Source organism: Lactuca saligna, chromosome 7 (genome assembly GCF_052625555.1).
Source record: "Lactuca saligna cultivar CGN05327 chromosome 7, ASM5262555v1, whole genome shotgun sequence".
NCBI lineage: Eukaryota > Viridiplantae > Streptophyta > Magnoliopsida > Asterales > Asteraceae > Lactuca > Lactuca saligna.
In genome coordinates, this window is record NC_136423.1 from 153,535,804 (window position 1) to 153,558,049 (window position 22,246).

A 22,246-nucleotide genomic window follows, 5' to 3' on the forward strand; every position below is an offset into this window, starting at 1 on the left:
ATCAGTTGTATCTCATGTGCAAAGAATGCAACGCTACATAGAGCGTTTGGTCAAGCTCAACATTCACTTCGATGAGGAATTGGCCATTGACATGGTCTTGAACTCGTTGCCTGATTGTTATGGTCAGTTTATCTTAACTTACCATTTGAACAACACTGAGCAGACTTTGGCCCAATTGCACAACTTGTTGCGGACAGCTGAGGCAGGGATGAAGGGTAAAAGTATACCCTCCACACCTGCAAGTGCCCCTGTCTTGGCCATTGGACAGGGTAAGGGGAAGAAGAGGAAAGGTCCTCCCAAGCAAAACTGGAAGAGCAAGGCTCAAGTTGTGTCATCTAGTAATGGCCCGAAGGCTAAGCCCAATGGTTCCACTCCCCATGTTTCTGATCCAAAAGAGACCACCTGTTTTTACTACAATCAAAAGGGGCATTGGAAGAGATCTTGCCCACAATATCTGCAAGATATCAAGGATGGCAAAGTGAAGCCATCCTCGGCAGGTATTTACACTATTTATGCTAATAACTCATTATCTTCTCGTTCATGGGTCCTTGATACAGGATGTGGTTTTCATATCTGTTCTGATTTGCAGGGGCTAAAGGAAAGTGAGGAGATAGAGCATGGTAGGATAAACTTGATCATGGGGAACAGAAAGTCTTCACCAGTGACCAAGATCGGAGTTTATCAATTATTGCTTAGTAATGATGTTAGATTAGACTTAATAAATTGTTGCTATTCGTCTGAGATGACGAGAAACATTATTTCATTTCATGCATTGTTCAGACAAGGTTTTAAATATTCTTTTAATGATTTGAATGGTTCAATTTCTGTTTATAAGAATGGTGTTTTTGTGTTTGAAGCTTTACCTTGTGATGGTGTGTATGAAACAGTGACTTGTGTTGATAGCTTAGGAAATAGTGTACTTAATATTGACTTGTCTAATAGTGTTGACAAGGCATGCTTGTGGCATTGTCGTCTTGGACACATTAACAAGAAACGCATAGCCCAACTCCAAAAGGATGATGTGTTGGAATCATTTGACCTAAAATCAGATGATATGTGTGAATCTTGTCTTTTAGGAAAGATGACAAAATCACCATTCATAGGGTCTTGTGAAAGAGGTGAAGGTCTATTGGATCTCATACACACAGATGTGTGTGGGCCCTTCAGATCAACCACAAGGGATGCTAATCGATTCTATGTGACTTTCACTGACGATTATAGCAAATATGGTTACATCTACTTGATCAAACATAAGTCAGAAACCTTTGAAAAGTTCAAAGAGTTTAAGAATGAAGTCGAAAATCAATTGGGCAGAAAGATCAAGATACTTAGATCCGATAGAGGCGGGGAGTATCTTAGTACTGAGTTCAACGACTATCTGAAAGAATGTGGGATAGTCTCACAATTGACTCCTCCTAGGACACCACAGTTAAATGGTGTAGCTGAGAGGTGTAATCGAACCTTGTTAGACATGGTTCGTTCTATGATGAGTCGTGCCTCGCTTCCTATTCACTTCTGGGGGTATGCCTTAGAGACAGCCGCCCACATCCTCAATCTTGTCCCTACAAAAAAGGTTGCCAAAACACCTCACGAAATGTGGACAGGGAAAGTTCCCTCATTAGCACATATTAAAGTCTGGGGTTGTGAAGCTTTCGTAAGACAAGAGACTCACGACAAGCTAGCAGCTAGAAGTGAGAAATGTGTTTTCATTGGTTACCCAAAGCAGTCTTTTGGATATTTGTTCTACAGACCCAGTGAAAACGTGGTGTTTGTAGCTCGAAGAGGAGTCTTTCTGGAAAGAGAGATCGTATTCAAAGAGGACAGTGGGAGTACCATTGACCTTGAAGAGATTTAAGAGTCAGCCAATGAAGGAACCTTAGATGACACTAGCACTCAACCAGAGGAAACAGTCCCTGTTGAACCGGTTGATAAATCATTACCGCTTCGAAGATCCACTAGGGTGAGTGTGCCACCTGAGTTGTATGGTTTTCATATTACTTCAGATGGTGACACATTCATAAGTGACAGAACACTGGTAAACTTAGATGAACCAGTCACTTATAAGGAAGCAATGGCAGGCCCAGAGGCTTCCAAGTGGAAAGAAGCAATGGACAGCGAGATTAAGTCCATGTATGACAACCAAGTTTGGAATTTGGTTGAAAGTGCACCAGGTCGGAAGACAGTTGGGTGCAAATGGATCTTCAAGAAGAAGACAGACATGGATGGGAATGTGCATGCGTTCAAGGCTCGACTGGTTGCAGAAGGTTTCACTCAAACCCCAGGGGTTGACTATGATGAGACTTTTTCGCCGGTGGCTAAGATTAAATCTATTAGGATATTGCTCGACATAGCTGCCTTTCATGACTATGAAATCTTGCAGATGGATGTCAAGACTGCCTTCCTTAACGGGAAGTTGGCTGAGAATGTTTACATGAGTCAGCCAGAGGGTTTTGTTGATGCAAAGTTTCCCAATAGGGTATGCAATCTTGAGAAATCCATTTATGGATTGAAACAAGCATCTCGCAGCTGGAATCTTTGCTTCCATGAGAAAGTCAAAGAGTTTGGTTTCTCTAGAAGTGAAGATGAGTTTTGTGTGTATATCAAGGCTAGTGGGAGTATAGTAACTTTTCTGGTGTTATATGTCGATGACATATAACTCATTGGTAACGACGTTCCAACCTTGAATGAAGTTAAGTCTTGGCTTGGAAAGTGTTTTGCCATGAAAGACCTAGGAGAAGCCGCCTATATTCTTGGGATTAGAATATTGAGAGATAGAAAGAAGAGACTAATTGGACTTAGTCAGAGCACATACTTGGATAAGGTACTAAAGAGGTTTAGTATGGAAAATTCCAAGAAGGGAGAGCTACCTATCCAGAGCAATACCAAATTGAGTAAGACTCAATGCCCGATCACAGATGAGGAAATAGATGACATGAGTCGTGTACCTTATGCTTCCGCTGTCGGATCGATCATGTACGCTATGACATGTACTCGTCCTGATGTGGCATTTGCTTTGAGCATGGTCAGTCGCTATCAGGGAAACCCAGGTAGAGCTCATTGGATAGCCGTGAAGAATATACTCAAGTATTTGCGAAGAACGAAGGATTGGGTCCTTGTACTTGGCGGCAATGATACTTTAAGAGTAGATGGTTACAGTGATGCCAGCTTTCAGACGAATAGAGATAACTTCCGTTCTCAGTCAGGCTGGGTATTCTTATTAAATGGAGGAGCAGTTACTTGGAAGAGTTCCAAGCAAGATACGGTGGCTGATTCTACTTGTGAATCAGAGTACATAGCAGCAAGTGAAGCGTCGAAAGAAGCAGCTTGGTTGAGGAACTTCATCGGGGATCTCGGAGTTGTTCCAACCATCCAGGAGCCTATGGAACTGTTATGCGATAATGAAGGAGCGGTTGCCTTGACAAAGGAACCGAGAGATCATGGTAAAACCAGACATATCGACAGAAAGTACCATTTCATCAGACATAGAGTAGAAGAAGGCCATCTTATAGTGATGAGGGTGTCATCTGAAGATAACCCAGCAGATCCCCTCACAAAGGGTCTGAGTAGGGCTAAGCATATTCATCATGCTCGGAGCATAGGACTGAGAGATGATATTAGTTTTAGTAGTTAGATTAGTTTTGTTCTGAAACTTGTAACAAAGTAAATGTAATTGACTTTTGGTGATTAAATAATAAAGTATTATTTATAAGTTTGGGTTCTACCTTTTGTCAATTGTTTATTATTGTGTTTCATTTTTGCATGTTTTACTTCCCGAATAATAAGATTATTCAAACTCCACAGTCGCTCGTACTTTTGGAAGTAAGTAGTGAATCAAGACTGTCATGAACTGGATTGTAGATTGTCTAAGGATAGACATGGCAATAGATTTTGCTGCAACGTTCATGAGTACTCAGAAAATTGAGATTTGAGTATTGGATAAACCCTTGCTCAGAGTATTACTTCATGGAATTCATCACGAGTAGTACTGAGACGATAATATCTTATGATCTTGAAACAGAGATATATGAGTTGTAATTTGCAAGTCGGTTATGCATTGGTAATACGAAAACGCATCAGTAACTTGGTGTTATAAAACGTATTATCATGTATGGTCTGATGAGTAAAAGATACAAGCATATGAGTCAATGTTTATTCGTTCTTTTTTCCTTAATGGGAAAAAGCGATATCTGTGGGCCCCTCGATGATTTGGTGTTGACTTATGTGTTGGGCCCAGCCAGGACTAAATTGATGTGTTCAATTAGAAGTCCTACATCATCACTAATCAGGAATCGGGAAACATAGATTATGGACAAAGAGGTTGATTGCATTCCATGTCTTTTGTCTAGGGATATCTAGCAGAACGAAGGATTATATGATCACTTATCTTAGGACATGTAACTGACTGGGTCAGAGTTCGGCAGCAGCTTTTTGGAAGCTACAATTTGCTGGTCAAATTTAGAAGGCATACTAGCAATTATAGTTACAGACTTATCCAAGTGGGAGACTGTTGGATTAGGTGTCTAAGCCCATAACTATAATTGGTATGTACTTGAATTGATAGCAGCACAGTCCTTTTGGGTTGCCCTCAAACCTAGCAACCGGACAAGGAAATTATGAAAGGAGAGATATTAATTTATTATAAGATTAATAAATTAATATAAATGATTTTATTAATATGTTAAAATATTAATATATTAATAAGAAATCATTTGGTTTAATTAGTTGTTAGCCAGAAATTAATTAGAATTAATTTCGGGGTTAAAAGAATTAATTATAAGGTGCAGGGACTAGTTTGCAGTTATCTAATAGTTGAGTGGAAGGCTCTAGAACCCCCTTGGATAAGGGTGGACGAAATCTTTAGGGGAAACCCTAATAATTTTGTCCATAGGGGCTTGGATAAGGCCCTTGGGTTTGCTTAGGCCCTAAGCAAAGGATAACTAGGGTTTTCCTAAACCCTAGATCCCTCAGCTATATAAGGAGCCTCCTGGTTCATGTTTTGGTCACTCTTTTCTTTGGAAGAAACCCTAAGGGCCAAAATTTTGCATACTCCCTCTTCCCTCTCTCCTTTAATTTCCTTCTTGCTAGTTTGGGTGTGATTCCATTATAGGCATTACACTTGTGGTGCTAAGCTTCCAAGAAGATCAAGATCAAGATCAAGGGAATCATCAATTGTTTACTATAACAATTGAAAGGTATGTAATTACTAAACCCTAGTTTGTAGATTTCGATTATAGCCTCCCTCCTCTAGGGTTCTTGTTTTTGCGATTCAAAGTTGTATGTTCAATTGATAAAACATAGATCCAAAGTAGGTTGCATGTGAACTTAGGAATTGTTTTCTAGTTTATTTGTTTTACGTAAAACCCATCACTAATATCAAACAAAGGCCAAACCTCAGCCTAATACTCAAACCCATCAGAGTTTAACCATTAGTCAAATTGGTCAAAAAGTCAACAGTCAATTTTGAAGTCAACGGTGAACACACTGTCATCCCGAGCCAATGGGTGGATACGTCGCGTCCACTAAAGGACAAAATAGTCATAAATCCACAACTAGACACGTCGCGTCCAAGGGGTGATGCATCACATTTTCTGGGCAAAAGCACTTTTATCATTAAGTGCTCATTCCTTTAAGCTGGAAGCTCAAACTTCCCGTCAATCATTAAATGAGGTTCTTAATGAATAAAATTTCCAACTTTATCCAAATCCATGTCTCTAATAATGTCAACACTAACCGTAGGTCCATAAAGAGGTCAGAAATGTCTAGACTTGATGCATGTCTCAAAAGGAAGTTAAAACATGCACTCATTCCACCACAATAGGTCCAGAAGATCAACTAAAACAACCTTTAGATGTGGAGTTTTCCAAACTCCATAGAAATCATGAAAAAAGGACCAAAAATGACTATAAAACTAGATCTAGCAAACAAAAATCCATAAGGTTGAGAACTTGAATACTTATAGAGCACAAATATATGAATAAGAAACTTATACTCTCTTGTTTTTGATGCACCAAATTGTTTTGCTTCTTCTTTAAGATTCACCAAATAAAACCAAGAACACCAAAAGGAGATGAAAAGGGTTAGGATTTTCAGTATTACGGTTATGGAGGATGAAGGTTAGGTAAATGAGGAAACTCTAGAAGTTAAAGTCATTAACCAGGGTCCAAAACCCGAGACCTGGGGCTTTGAGCTGTTGCTGCGATGTGTCACACTTTTCACAAGGACGTGTCGCGTCAATCACTTCCCACCCAACACCATACTTGTTATTTTCGACAAAAAAAAAACTTATCAATGAAGAACACACTCGAAAAACAGGCATTACGAGAACAGTCTCGTATCAAGACACAAATATGAGGTCATGAATTAGGGTTTTATAGAATTCAGATTTTTTTTATTACTAAAGATAAGTACCAATCAATATTAAATATTGATATTATCCCATATATAAGGCATGAATGTTTCAATGATAATTATAGAGAATATATATTTTATAAATAAGATTTTCAATAGAACTTGTGATCCCCACAGGGGCGCTGCCCCGCTAGGGGTGCTTCTCGTAGGACCCCACAAGGGAGCGCATCCCATCTGACCCCCGCCATTTGGTTGAACGGAGATCATACTCATTTTATACAAACGTACACTTCGCAACTCTTAACTTGTAATAGAATCAAGAATTAAAGTGTATAGGTAATCTGTAAATTCATTATATTAAAATCGCCAACAAAAAACTCCTAAATGTTTTTTATCACTCCTGATTTAGACAATTTAAATTTATACGAGCAATAAAGAAAATATAGACTGCAAAAATACGAGCTAGTAGGTAGATGATATACACTCTTATACAAAAATACAAAGTTTATTAAACCTTAACTTGTTTGCAGATATATTTATATACAATGTCTAAGATTATCTAATATGTTATCAACGGTTGATAATCACACTACAAAAAAATACCAATTAGTGACAAAAACAAAATGGTCACTAACAATAGAATGAATCATCACTAAATGATTTAGTGACCAAAATTTCAGTCGTCACTTTTCGTCACTATAAATCCGTCACAAAACCGATTTAGTGACCAAATATAAATATGGTCACTAAACAGTGAGTAAAATATACTCATCACTAAATATGTGACGACCCACTTCGTCACTAATCAATGAAAGTCAGTCACTATTTTATCTATTTAGTGACCAATAAAAGTCGTCACTATTTTATCTTATTAGTGATCATAGAAAGTGGTCAGTAGTTTATCTAATTAGTGACTATAACAGGTTGTCACTGATTTATCATATTAGATACAAAAAGGGGTCAATAATTAAGAAATTATTAAAAATATCAAATGTTATTTTTAATATGAAATATAACAATATCCAACTAGACAAAAAAAAAAATCAATCCTATAAATTTTTACAATACAACAATAACCAAATAAATCTTCACAATTATAATATGAAAATTAAATGTCATTTTTCAAATACAAAATCTATATATTTTATCCAATATTTCAAAAAAACAAACACACATAGAGGTGAAAGCTGAAAGCTGAAAGGGATGAGGTTCTTCTGTGAACGATGATTCTCAAAAGATAAACATCTCTTTTTTTCTCCTCTCTCTCTGTTGCACACATTCTTTATCCGGTCAGTATCACTACCAAAATAAAAATAAAAAATAAAAAGAAATGTGTATGTGTGTGAGGGTACCTTGATTAAAACTTCTAGTAAGTTTTTGGTTTAATCAAGATTGTGTCTCACCTGATTAACAAATAAAATGTGAGATTAAGAAGTAGGATGAGAACATATATGGGTGAAAAAGATAATCTGGCGAAACTTTTCAAATTAGATTATGTAAAAATATGAAGAATTGACAGACTTACCCTTCTTGTATGAAGTCTGTGAGCTTTCTCCTAAATGCATTGTATGGATTGATATCATTAACTGGAGGAGGTGGCTGTAATAACAACAAAAAGGAAAAAATATATTTTTTTTAACATTCAGGGGCAAAATGGTCATTTGAAAGAGGAAACTAACCTACAGGCGACATAGAACGGGTTTAAGCCATCATTCTCGCTGAAAAAAAAGGGAACAAATTTGTAAGCAATAATTAAAAAGCATAAAACCAAGAGTGCTTATTGTTAAAAATTGAGATACCTTTCTCTTTTCAATACCTGTAAATTGACTAGAATACCCCCATATTGTATGGAAAGAGCTTGAAGGTGTTATTATTGTGGTAAGGTTATCACTACTTTGTTATGTTTGAATTTCCCACATAATCGAGCATGAATCCCTTGTACATAGTCTGTTAAACCTTAACTTGTTTGCCAACAAGACACTCTTTAGTCTTTACATAATATGGAAAGATGAATATTGACTACCTCTGGAAATCTAACCAAATAACCAATAATTGAAAACCTAATTTATGTTAATAGAAAAACTAATTTTAAGATAACCCCATATCCATCAATGTCAAGAGTCACTTTCTCTCAACAACTCGGATTTTGACGTTTCTGTCAAAATATTATGATTCCATCCCTTAAAGTGAATGCTAACTCTTTCTTTCCCTACGTATATTTTACCGAAGCCACCAAATCAAGAAAGTCACAAATTGACTAGTCAAATCTTGAAAGCTTTCAGTTTATTCATTTATTATTATTATTTTTAATTTAAAATAAAATGTCCACAGTAATAGACCTATACTATAACTTATTATTTTTATCACATAATTTTTCAAAAAAATCAACTCGTCATTAAAAACGTTTATTGGTTAAGTTTTTGATACGCTTTTTTAGATATAATCACAAAAATGACCTGTGGTTATGGGAAGTATGAAATCTGAAATAAGAAATCAAAATTTGAATCTAAAATGTAATTTTTATTATAAAATGTATTGTTTATACAATATATAGTTTGTGGGAAACATAATTGATTTAGTTTAAAATAGCTCGATTCATATCGAATGATCAGTTTTACATCTATTAAAAAATTTGTATCTATTAAGGGGGGTGTTTAGTAAAAAAAAACTTATTGTTTATTAGTTTATAACTTATTAGCTTATTAGCTTATAAGTTAATAAGTAAGTGTAGGATAATAAATTATTTTCATCCAAATACTTTTTTAATTTATATTAGTTTGACCGGCCGAATGGTCAGAATTGTAATAAATTGAATAGAGTAAGAAAGTTGGTTTATCGTAAAAAAAATTAGGTCCTACCAGATGGAATGGTGCTAGAATTAGTTGGTAACATAAACAAATTTGCTAGCACTTACGATGAACACTTACAATTCGGGAAAAAAAACATCGTTAGAGGAAAGAAGAGCATGAGAAAAAAAAAAGACAAATTTGCTAACACTTACAATTATGAATTTTTACGTTGAACAAAGACACAGAAGAAGCCCAAAATGTGATTCAAGTGATGCAAATGAAAATGCTAAAACTTATCAAAATAATATGATGTTATATTTTTCTTATTTCGTTAATAATTTTGTTAAATTTTATTTAAAAGCAAATTTTTATGTTTTATTTTTTACATTTACAATTTTTTTTATAATTTTAAATGCTCTAAAATGGTGAATTGTGCAAAAGAAATTAATAAAAATTATGAAAAGACGTGGTTGTAGTAGTATGCACTCTAAACTAAAAGGGTGTGAAAGATTAAGATTTAACAACTTTCAAAAGTAGAGAGATACATGATAGATAAGTGCGGGGTGGAGAGTGGTACCACATGAAATATCATCCCTTCCTTGTGGCACCGCATGATTTCATGGGTTCATTGGGTTTCCCAACCCACTCCTTCTGCTTTCTTGCCTCTTCTTTCACGTGTGTACCGTATGAATATAAATTGTACCAAAATGTATGGGTTGAGATAGATGTATTGTAGGATGAAAGAGATATGAATGAGAGAATTTTTTTTATGCAATGCCTATATGATATGTGAGTTATGAGGGAATGACTCCCTCCACCATAGAGTGTGGCCTCGACATTGTTGAGGTGGCTCGACAAACACCGCCCTACGTTTGAAGCATGCCAACCTCGACATCTCCCAACGACATCAGCGTAACATGGAGAGAGAAAGAGACTTCATTTTTTGTACTCATTTTTTTGCCAAAAAAATTCTAGTTTTTTACACACTTTTAACCAATATAAATACTAACATCAACCTCCATTTCTTACCACACTATAACCTTCACAATTATGATTACTTCTCTAAAACCCTCCATACTCAAGCTTCAAAATGTCTTCTCCGAACAACCAAAAAACTCCAAGAAAAAACTACACCCTTCATCACCTTTGTGGTACCAACCTCAAATGGACCCTCTTCTCTATTCACCAACAATGTTCCATTATGTCGGAATTGATCCATTTTATAATCCATGTGGACCAAAGAAATTCCAATCCCAATCACAATCCCAAATCCGGCCCATACCCAATCCGATTTTGAACAATTTGAGACAATTCAAGAACCTAAATTTCAATCTCAACCCTAACTCCAAATCGATTCTTCAACCAATTCTGATGGTGTACCCGATCCTCAACTCGACGCAAACAAAAAAGGGAAGGCTTCTAGTAAATTGTGGATCACGAAAGAAGTGTGGACTTGACCGAGAATGGATGTCGAATTACAGAGAAGATGAAGGCAAAACTTGCGAAGAAATACAATCTGAATGACATATAGCCTTTAGTCATGTTTTAAGAATTTCATTATGTTTTTACCATGTTTTAAATCACTTTCTAGGTTATGTTTCAAATGGTGTCCATTCAATTAATGATATGTTTGTTTTAAAAAATTTAGTTGTTTAAATAAAAAAACAACTAAACAAAAAATAGGATAACCAGCCCCACTTAAACGACAAGTTGAACATGTGTGACAAAACCAATATGAAAGTTACGTGATACACAAAGAGATGAGGTGACAATACAATAAGTGTGGCGCCACTCGGTTTAAGCAACATGAAAAATGTGATGCAAAAACCTCTTATTAGAGTTTGTTTGACTTCGACAAACTTAATTGCATTTCATTCATATTTGACAAAATATTATATTGCATTTCATGCTCTCTTAGTTAGACATGACTAAAATTGATAGAAATTTTTTGGTCAATCCAAAAAAATGAAACAAAGAATCGTCAATCGTCACAGTCTCAATCTTTAGTCTATGCAAAAGACGTAAATAACCCCTCTCAACAAACACAATCACAAGTTAAACCAACAGAAAATAAGTGTGCATTGTAACTCCGTTTCATAACTCTAGTTCTTCAACTCTAATTGTACCAAAATAACAGAACTCAACTACACAAGAAAGACTAGTCTAAGCAAACATCACCAAAAAAAAAAAAAAAAGATAAATACATTTCACACACAACTTTAAACAAAAACCTTCTTAATTATCCTCTGTACACTTCCCCACAATACCAACCCTGGAGAGCCAATACCACTCAACAAAATCATTACCTCCTTTTCATCTCTGCTTTCTGCGTTTTGCCTCCATCTAAAATCACAAATAAAACACTTTGAAAAACCACAAAAGTTTCCTTTTTTGTACATTTAAACCCAAAAATTACAATTAACTTTACCTTAGCCTCAGTGGAGGGTGAAATTGGGAACGAGTTTAATGACCCTTTTGCATCATCATCAGAAGAGCAATCAGAACACAAAAACTGATCCAGTTTCTTTGCTTCTTCAATTGTCATTCCCATACAAGATGGATGAAACCTATAAAACAATGGAAAAGATCGATTCTTTATTATCAAAGATTCTAATGTTTAATGAAATTTTGAAAATCACGTATTACTCATATGGTAAGTTTTCTTATTATGGAAATGTAATTCTTGAAAATTAGGGCATATTTCAAGAAACTTTTTATATATACCAGTCCTTGCATCCTTCACATTGTACCATCAAATCATCTGGGTTGTATGGCATTTCACATTTGCAGTACCTTTTCATATATCGGAAGAAGAAGATGATTTAGTTCATGAAAGATCAGAAGAAAACTGAAAGATTTTGTAAAAGAGGACTCGGTGACTCACACAGCAACACGATCAGGGGTGAAACCACCGGTAGCGGCCTTGTATTCAAAGCGACAGAAATAGTCTTCAGTGCCAACATTGTCGAGCTTTGTGTAGTTTTTGAATGAATGAACTATGCATTTCCCTTCGATTGTATGAGCACTTTGCATGTCGTAATGATCTGATAAAAACAGCTCCTTCACGCCATGAAACTGTCTCCTTCCTCCGATTGACTCTTCCGGCCGGTAATACCACCGAACCCTTACCTTCACATTGTTCCGGTGATCAGCCTCCAGCTTCTCCACACGCGCTACGTACGGAGGCTTATCTGAATCAGCAGGCCTCATCAATACACAGTCTCCAGCTGCCAAAAACAAGTAGAAGCTCGAAAAATCAAATACTTTAACCATATACGACACACAAACACGATCTGTATCAATTAAAAAGAAATTACAGTCGCAACATCAAATTTTGCCCTAGCATACGATACGCACTACAGACAAGATGATATAGATAAATAACGAGGAGGATGAAGAGAGATAACGTACGTCTAACGAGTTTGTTGGTTCCCTTGATAGTGTAAGTATCTAAATCTTTCTTTCCAGGCTTTGTCTTCGCCATTGAAATATCGAGCTAGGTCTAGGCTTGTCGATGATAAATCAAAGACGAAATTTGTGAGAGAATTAATGAAATCTGAGCTTGAAAGGATGATAAAAATGGCGGAAAGATGCACAATGTGCGGAATTGTAGAGGAATAGGGGTAGATTGAGGGAAGAAAAGCAGAAACCCTAGGTTTTAGCTAGTGGTCGGAAGAAAGCGTCTGAAAGAAGAGTGGAGTTTTTGATCGGGGTAGGGAGTGCGCACTGCGCATCGTATTTGATTTTTTTGGGAAACTGGAGTTTAATAAAATTTATTTTTCTTCTGTAAATTCCTTAATTCACGTAGATTGGTCAATTTTATATAAACCAATAAATTTAATTGCTTCATGTTATATCTCTTCATTTTCATTAGTATTGTTTATATTCAAAAGCTATTCAGTTGTTAGTTGATAATTTGTTATGAAACGCAGCTTAATGATACTTTTAACTTTTGTCAATAAACTATACATTGTTTAAAGCATTATTATTAAAACATGCTCCAAAAAAAAACTTGTGGGGTTACTCTAATCCAATAGGTGTTTAGAAGCCTTTCAATTAATTACTTCTTATTTAAAGCCCCTTTACAAGTCATTGAAGCATTAGAGCGAATTAGGCAGAATTGTTTTTGGAGGTGCAACAATATGAACACAAATATTTGTTGGATGGCCTAAGAGGCTGACACAAAGTTTTAGCCCCAAATGACTATTGTCGTGTTTGGCAAAAGTAATTGTTAGTTGGAAACTGGTAGCGGTTAGTTGGTAGCGGATAGCTGGTAGCGTGTAGCAGATAACTAGTAGCGGGAAGTTGTAACTTTTATTTGTTATATAAATATTTGACAAAAGTAGCTGGAAGCTTTTGAAATATATAAAATTACATATAAGAACAATTGATTAAAAATAAATAAATATAGAAATATATTTTTAAGGGTAATTATGGAAATTGATTTCAAAAGCTCAGGAGCGTTTTGTTAAACGCTACATGAAATAGCTTTTGAAATCGGAGCGTTTTTTTAAACTAAAAACTAAACGTTTGTACTGTCAAACGAAGTTTTTTGTTTAATTAGAACGTTTTATCAAAAACTAAAAGTTAGAAGCTCCCAAACGCTTCCAAAAGTTCGGAGCCAAACACGCCCTATGATCGTCTTGGTGTCGGTGGTTTAAATTTTAAAAGTCTCGAACTTAGCTCTCGTAGTTAAACGTTGGTGGAGGTAAAAACCATCAACTTTTCGGTCGATCATCATTGGCTCGATCCATCATAGTTGTGTGTGAAAACTCTTTCTTGCCAAATCCAACCAGTATGGTACTTTGAAAGGTATTTCAAAAATAAAACCACACCCCCCCCCCCCCCTCCCCTCCCCTCCCCTTTTTAGTTATTGGGAAAATTAAGGTAAATTCCTATATTTAGGCCAAAAATAGGGTTAGGAAATCTTGCCTAAATTGAAATCCTTGTATAATTCATACTTACTTATAATTCTTATGTAATGACACGTATTAATGATTTCTTGGAGCATTTCTTTATCACATTGCTAAATTTTTAATAAAAATATCTTCGCCATTCATAAAATAATTACCATGTATTTTGTTCCTGATAGGTATATTTTATTTATTAATTTTTATAGTTTATTTTAACATATTTTATTTTATTTTTAGTTGATGATCATTCATATTTTTCCTTTTTATTATTTTTATCTATATTGAGTACTTTTTAGTTTTTATGCTTTGTAGATTTTTTAAAGACTAGTGGTAAGTGGAGATGATTGGGGATTACAAAAATTAAAAATTAAAGAATAATGGGTTGGTGACATTTGAAGATGGTGTAAAAACGGGCTAATTAATTGATAAACTGAAGTATCTTGGGCTATGGTAGATTTGAAGATGATTTAGGCTCACTGTAGAAGTATGCTCATATTTTTTTTTGGGCTTAAGAGGTTGATGGAGTCATCGAGTAGGAATGAAGGATTCGACGCGGAACTGAAGCCTACTCGATGAGTCGAGAGGCCTCAACGCGACGAGTAGGGCTATCAAGCTGAAACCCTAATTTTCAGGGTTTGTATCCTATTTAAACGCCTTAACTGGCCTCAACTACAGCTTCCATAAACTCCCAAGACTTATTCATGAAACCCTAATCCATTTTGAGTGTTCTTGAGCCTTTGTGTGTGGTCTTGGTGATTTGAAGCTTGAGAAGACAGAGGAAATCTTAGGGATTTAAGAGGAGGCAAGTGGATCTAGAGTTGGTGTTGCATTTCCAGTTCCTTTGAGGTATAAAGACTATACCTTGTCTATTCATCTATTAGATCCTTTCATGGAATAATTTAAGGCTTTTGGGAACCATTTATGGATGCAAGCATATTTGGGGTCAAGACCTCAGATCCAGAGTCTTTGAGGGACTCCATGGTATAAAGGTGCCAACTTTATGGCCATGGGAGTTACATGCATCATAAGAACCACTTTTTAGGGCTATTTGAGCTAAATAGCCCATGCATGAACGTAAAGTTTGTAACTTTACATGTTATATTAACCCTAGGAGGCCAGATCTATGTTTTGGATGCATTAAGCCCGACTAAAATCAGTTGTATGGAAGTGGACTTTGGGGGACTCAACGAGTCATTCTTAGGACTCGTTGAGTTGGGTTGTGGTTCCCCAACCTTTTCTGCTACTGAACAAACTTGTTGAATCTGGAAGAGGACTCGACTAGTTGGACGTGTTTATGGAATTAAGGATCAAAGAACTCGACGAATCCAAGGATGAACTCGGCGAGTTGAGGGAAAAATGTCCCAAATGATATGAAGAGGAACTCGATGAGTTCAATGATGAACTCAATGAGTTATAAGTGAAATACCCTGACTTTGTATGAAGGAGAACTCAACGAATCAAGGAAGAACTCAACGAGTTGGGGGGTGTAAAAGGTCCCCGACTGTGTTATAAGAAAGAACTCGATGAGTAGGAGCGAGACTTCAGTGTTTTATGGATTATGGAACGCGGCGAGTTGATGGACCAACTCGGCGAGTTGAGTCAACCAGATGTTGACTTTGACCAGGGTGTTGACTTGACTTTGACTTTGACCAGAGATGACCTTTATAGGGTTTATGAGTATGAGAGGGTAATTAAAGGAGATTGTTATGTGTAGGAGTTTGAGAGGAGTTGATCGCAGCACCGAGGACAGTTCAGCTACTTCACGACATTGAGGTGAGTTACCTTCCAGTAGAAGTGGGTCGAAGGCACCAGTGCCAACCTACTAGTAGTTGATTATAGTTAAGATAATTTTTTGTGTGATAATTGTCTGGTATGTTACTATCTGTTATAAGTTATGTGCTAGTATGCTATGTTATTATGTGATAATGGTAGGAATGGTAGGATAGACCCCAATATCGGTTGTAAGGACCGATAGGGTAGGTCGGACACCTAGATATTCCTGAGAGTATGTTATGTTATGTTTTTATGTGGTAGTGGTAGAGGTGAAATAGTGCTCGTAGCCGGTTGAAATAAACCGGAGGGTAGGTCGGGCATGCAGAGATGCCTGACAGAGTAGGTCGGGCACCCAAATATGTTTGACAAAGGGTAGGTCGGGCACCCCGGTATGCCTAAAAAGGGTAGGTTGAGCACCCAGATGTGCTCAACAGGGTAGGCCAAACATCCAGATATATTTGGCAGTATGTTTATTATATGGTATGTGGTATGATGAGGGAACTCACTAAGCTTTGCGTTTACGGTTTTCAGTTTTTGTTTCAGGTCCTTCGTCTTCGAAGGGAAATGAGACGACATGATCGCAGCGCATCACGCTGCATTTTCCGCACCAGAGATCTATGGGATTTATACTCTAATATGATTTTGTTATGACATCTTTTGACTATGGATACATTAATTTGATATATAGTATTACTATGTGGTTTTCAGACAAATGGTTTTATATTTGTTTAATTTAAAAATGGAAATTTTGGTCTGGATTTTTGGGATGTTACAAAACTGCTCAAAGTGGTGACATGAAGGCTCCACTCGATCAAATGACCTTCCATTGAAGGCTCTACTCAATCAAGTACCTCACTATAAAGAGTAAACTTTTAATTTTTCTCAAAATCACTTCAAATTGGTTCCACGGATGCCTTAATAGTTCCATTGAAGGCTCCAATCAATCGAATGGCCTTCCACTGAAGACTCCACTCAGTCAAGTAGCTCACTATGAGGAGTTAACTTTCAATTTTTCTCAAAATCACTTCAAATTGGTTCCATATATGCCTTACTAGTTCTTATATGTAATGCAAGGTTTAAAATAAGGTTGTTAAGGTTGGAAGTCATGTAATTAGTCAAGTAGTCATTAATGACTTGATTTATTGTTAACATTGGTTGGCTACTAAGTGCTCCTACCATATTTGAGGTAAAGTAAAGTGCTTCTAAGTGCCAAGGTGTATATTTTACCGAAGAGTGTATATCCCTAAACTATTTTGAGTTGTATAACATCTCTCAAATTCATTTCTACGTGTATGGTTTGTATGAACTATTATATGTATTATGTCCTCATACATAGAAAAGAGTTTTAAAGAGCGGGGAATGTTTAACTTTTTTAAAGAGTTTTGAACCTAACCATTGTTTTCATTTAGGATAGGTTATGACTTCAGTGAAGTCCCAAGCACCATTTTTGGAAATACGGTCTTATGCAAGAAATAAACTTGTTAGTTGCGATTAAATTTCTAGATAGTCATAATTGAGGGGATGGACTTTGCATACTCATTTAGAGGTTTCATTTATAGTGGTCACATGACTCCAAAAGTAATTAAAAAGTAAAACCTCTAGATATGTTTAGTGAGAGATGCTAACACTTTGTATGTGCTTTGAGTTTACCATCGTGACCTTAAGAGTAATGGGATTTTATGAGTATAGAATTGAGAGATGGAATTATCATTCGAGATTCTAATATAATCAATTTTCCCGTAAGACAAGTCAAAAGACTCAAATAGAGTTTGCAACAACAATAAATGCAACCATCATTCTAGATTTCTATATCCTTTTTGCTGTGAAACAAACTTATATCATGATAAGTATGTTAAGAATTTCAACATTAAAATTGAAGAAGGTCGTGAAAAAGTATGCACCTTATGTATTTGAACCCAAGGGTGTTTGCCCTTTTGTGATAATTATTTAAAAACTATTCAATTATTTCAGCCTTTTATAAGTTATCATGAGTTTATAAGATTAAATGTTTAATTTAATTTGTGTAAGGGTAAAATTAAACAGAATGTGATAATTAGGTTTTACATCAAACGATGTGAGAAGCATCTTTGGAACCCTCAAAGTCTAATAAAATGCTAAAAAATATGAAATATGGAAGTTGGAACTGATAGAGGACATATTTGAATACAGAAGGTAAAAATAATCAATTAATTCCATACAAGGATAATCAAGTTATGACCTTACAAAGTTAGAAGAAAAATTATGTAAAGATAATTGGAATTCTTCACCTTTTAAGATGTGATGTTTGGAATTTTATAACCTTAAATGTAAAGCCAATGAAAGGCAAGTTCATTAACAAAAGTTGTAGTCCATATAACGAAAAGTATATGGGAAAAGTTTCAGATTAAATCACTATGTTCATCATTAAGTTTTGCTTTCCTGTACCTTTTATGATTAAAAACAATGGGAATACATACGTCTAAAACAAGGTACTCATGTACACAAATAGTTTTCTTTTTATGCTATCATGCTAACTAAACATTAAAACACATACTCAGCTCATCGTATATATTAAGATGAACACATTATAACTAGTAATGTGAATATAATAGTATAACAAGACTTTTACCTTAAACTATGCGGATATGAACCACAAAATGATGCATATAGCAAGCAAACTAGTCGTGAAATAGCACAATGTTGGTGTTAATTTCGAAAGATAAACAATAATGAAGGTTTCATTTTCTCAATTCAATCAAAATCCTAAGAACATTTCTAAAATATGATTTGTTTCAACAAAATGCAATAGAAAACAGAGATTTTTTGAAATAAGTGAATTGAGTGAATTCGAAAGAATAAAAAAAATTGATAGAATCAACACAAATTAACAATCAACTGATAACTATCGGCACAGTTGAAAACGATTTTGATTTTGTGAAATCAACCCAATCAATAGCCAACAACTTGTTAAATTAAAAAAAAAAAAAAAAAAAAAAAAAAAAAAAAAAAAAAATCAAGAAGACGATTGTGCAAAGGAGGAAGTTGATGGTGTTGGCTAAGGCAAGGAAGGGGTGGTTGAGGAATGCGATGGTGGATGGTCTTGAGGAAGAAGGATTGAGCACAAATATTATTAGGATTTACAAAGAGCAGTGTTGTCGAAGTTCCTAATCAGCTAAATCTTTTAGGAGGGCTAAATCAGAAGAAAAAAAAACTAGTTGAGTCAGCTAAAACGTCTGATATTATGCAAATCAAACACTCTGACCCAGACCAAGTCAGCCAAAATGTTGGACAAAACCCGATCAACAAAAAATAAAAACATCCCCTAAGTCGGTCACACCACTCATAAGTATTGAAAATTTGTAGAAAGCATGAAATATTATTATTGTACAAGGAATTGTCAAAGTCGTTAAAAAGAACCAAATGATCAAACAAGTCATAAAGAGTATTTTTTTTATTATTACTAAAACTCTTATTAGCCTATTAAAAGCCTAATGTATCAATTATAGGAATTGAACAAGAAAAAGAAAACAAAAATGGCAAGGACAAGAAGAGGAATTCTATTTGTCTTATCCAACTACTAAAGTGAGTAGATAGTGATGTTTTCCCGTTGTGGACACATGTCAAATAACTTGAAATGTTAATTATGCTATATGTGATTAAATGCTTATAGTTAAATGACATAAAGGCTTTATGATACTTGTCATCGTTTTTATGTGATATATGTTATAAGTTTATTGTAATGAATGGTCATTTGCATTAGATTTATCTACACACTGATGGTACCTCCCTTCGTGACGTAGTGATTTGTGCCAATGTGGGATTCATTCTGGAACAAAGTGTCGTAACTTGGGACGAAACATATTCTACCTTAAGGTAGATTACGATCTTTTGAGTAGCTCATAGAAAAATCAATTTGACCAATTTTCTCGGTTTCTAAGAGAATTGTATGTTTCACTTGGAATTTTTGTATGTTATGGCATTAACTTTACATGTATACTTGTTGAAAAATGTTTTCGATAAACACATTGTACTTATTGTGTCATAAAACTCGAATACTCACGAGACATAGTATGTGTCTTAAGTGTCATTTTATTTGGTAGGTGCTCTTAGGTGCAAATGAGAAGTGAATAGTTGATTCTTGAGAAGATGATGGACATATTTTGATTATGCTAGAAGAACGGATCTAGCTGTCACAAACATTAAACACTTATGGTTTTTGTAAGTAGTACTTTTGGATGACTAATTTTTATTGATGTTTTTTTGTATGCTTAGAATGTTACTTTGAAATTATAGAAACGATGTAATGAATTTGTTTCCTTGATGACATGAGGTAGAGATGTATTACTTTCAAAATATACACGATTTCATTATTTTCAATAAAACGTATTTTTGTAAATTTTTACCACATAATTTTATTCCTACAAACACAACCCCAAAATATAATCAATCACGTAACAATCCAATATCAAGAGCCAAAATAACCCAATTGTTTCATTTCATGTATATGACAAAACAAACAAAGAACAAATCTAAAGTAGAGTAATTCAGCAAACAACTTGTTACCTCACACTAGAGTTTCTGTATCACAACTGAATTCGCTAACCCAGCTCCTTCAATTGTCTGATTCAAATCATTAAGCTGCTTTGGCGGGAACCCCATTGTCAAAAGCTGATAAACCCTAGACCCTCCAGGCCTTGATGCATCAATGAAAGATCGGATATCACCAATCGTGTGGTGGAAATTGAATCTAGAAACCATACGGGTCCCATCGCCCAATCTCAGTTGAATAGAGGTTGAAGGTAGTGCGTCATCCACCACTAGCCCCGCCAGTGGGGTTGGTGCAGCGGTGGCAGGCGGCGGTGTGATGGTGGCGTCTTCTGATGAAGTGGTGGTGGTGGTGCCTAGGGTTCTACCCACACCCACAAACGCGGTGTGGCGTTGTTTCTGAACCTGTGTATGAACATGAACATGAAGATCCATGTATGTGAGAATGTATTCAAGAAGAGAGTTTTGTAGAAGAAATGAAGAATTAGGAAAGATTACTAACAGGGTAGTCTTCAAGCTTCCTCACAAGACTGACATGAACAGGAGCTCTTCCTTTTGCAGGCCTAAGCTCTTCTGGACATTCAGACTTCCTAATGCTCTGTTAAAGAAAATTAGAGAACACATCAGGTAAGGGTAAAATGGGAATTGGGAAAAGGGAGGAGAAGTTAGTTATTAAACTTAATATGGTACCTCCAAGAAAGATGCATTTTGGGGATCATCGAGTCTTCTCAAAGGACCATCGTTAACAGTGAAACCATTGGTCCAGAAAGTTATGGTGTGAGTATGAACATCAGGTTCAGAGACTTGAGGAGTGGCTGATGTTGTCTCTCCAGATAGTAATCTTCCTCTTCCTGCAAAGCTTCTGGAGCTTGAAGATGGTTGGAGTTGTTCAAGTGTTCCTTCTTCTGCTCCTGCTTGTCGAGCTTGATTGAACAATGATTCCACATCATTCACCTTTGATGGATCTTGAACAAGCATTCCACTGCAATCATTAATAAATGTCAGATTATTGGATTTTTTTGTGTCTCGATGAAGCATTTGAACATTATTGAAGTAGAGCACAATCAAGATATCGTGAAAGAACCAATGTCAAGAAACCGATCACTCATCATGTGTTAATCTGCATGATACATCATCGTTAATATGAATCAAATGTAGATTATGATATGGAACTCCAATTGAATGTATAAAGATAACATTAGCAAAGAGATCTTGTTCTGTTTGCACTAATTTCCTTGTCAATCAACTCATGGACGGAAACCTAATAAACGGATGAACCCTACATTATTTACCTCTTTTCACCACCGGTATAATACTCCTGGGGCTCATCGGAGTCACTTCCGGAGTCATTACCCTGTCGATTCAGATCTGAGAAAGTCCGTATGCGTCCGGTAGACCGACTACCTGATGGCTTCTTATCCGTAGCGGTGTTCCTAGATCGTAGATTGTAAGGATTTTGTAAACCAATAGCAGGAGGTGGGGAGGCTGATCGGGAGCGAGACGGAGAAGACGACGGAGAGAATGAAGGGGAATGTGTATCAGAAGGCCGGTTAGGGTTTCGGCCAGGTAAGGCAGACACAGGAGCCTCTTCTACGGCGGCAGCGGTTTCGAAGAAGGTGGAGACGGCGGAATCGAGATCGAAGTTGTGCGATTCGAGGAAGAAGGAGGCTTCTTCTTTGGTAGCTGAAGTAATCTCTGAGAATGCTGCGATCATTTCCTGGTGAGCGTCTCCGCCGATGTTGGTTGCCGGTGTGTCTTCCATTCTTGGTTTTCTTGCGTGAGAGTTCACGTATCAGTCTCGCCGGGTATATATGATAGATCCCATTGACCCGCTCCATCACATATGGGCCGGGTATTGGATCATGGACTAACCTCAACTCAACCCAATACGAAGATTCC

At 36.1% G+C, this 22,246-nt stretch overlaps 2 protein-coding genes across 2 annotated transcripts; both read right to left on the reverse strand.

Moving 5' to 3' along the window:
* Positions 1-11,192: 11,192 nt before the first annotated feature.
* LOC145004393 (chromatin remodeling protein EBS-like) lies at positions 11,193-12,889 on the reverse strand. Its single transcript, XM_078963304.1, has 5 exons — positions 12,549-12,889; positions 12,022-12,364; positions 11,862-11,930; positions 11,566-11,704; positions 11,193-11,480 (listed from the first exon to the last, which is right to left on the reverse strand). Exons 1-5 carry the CDS (start codon positions 12,619-12,621, stop codon positions 11,451-11,453), a joined length of 654 nt encoding a protein of 217 aa, XP_078819430.1. The 5' UTR covers positions 12,622-12,889; the 3' UTR covers positions 11,193-11,450.
* Positions 12,890-20,242: 7,353 nt separating this feature from the next.
* On the reverse strand, positions 20,243-22,119 carry LOC145004392 (plant UBX domain-containing protein 4-like). Its single transcript, XM_078963303.1, has 4 exons — positions 21,640-22,119; positions 21,038-21,329; positions 20,850-20,945; positions 20,243-20,752 (listed from the first exon to the last, which is right to left on the reverse strand). Exons 1-4 carry the CDS (start codon positions 22,107-22,109, stop codon positions 20,372-20,374), a joined length of 1,239 nt encoding a protein of 412 aa, XP_078819429.1. The 5' UTR covers positions 22,110-22,119; the 3' UTR covers positions 20,243-20,371.
* Positions 22,120-22,246: the final 127 nt, after the last annotated feature.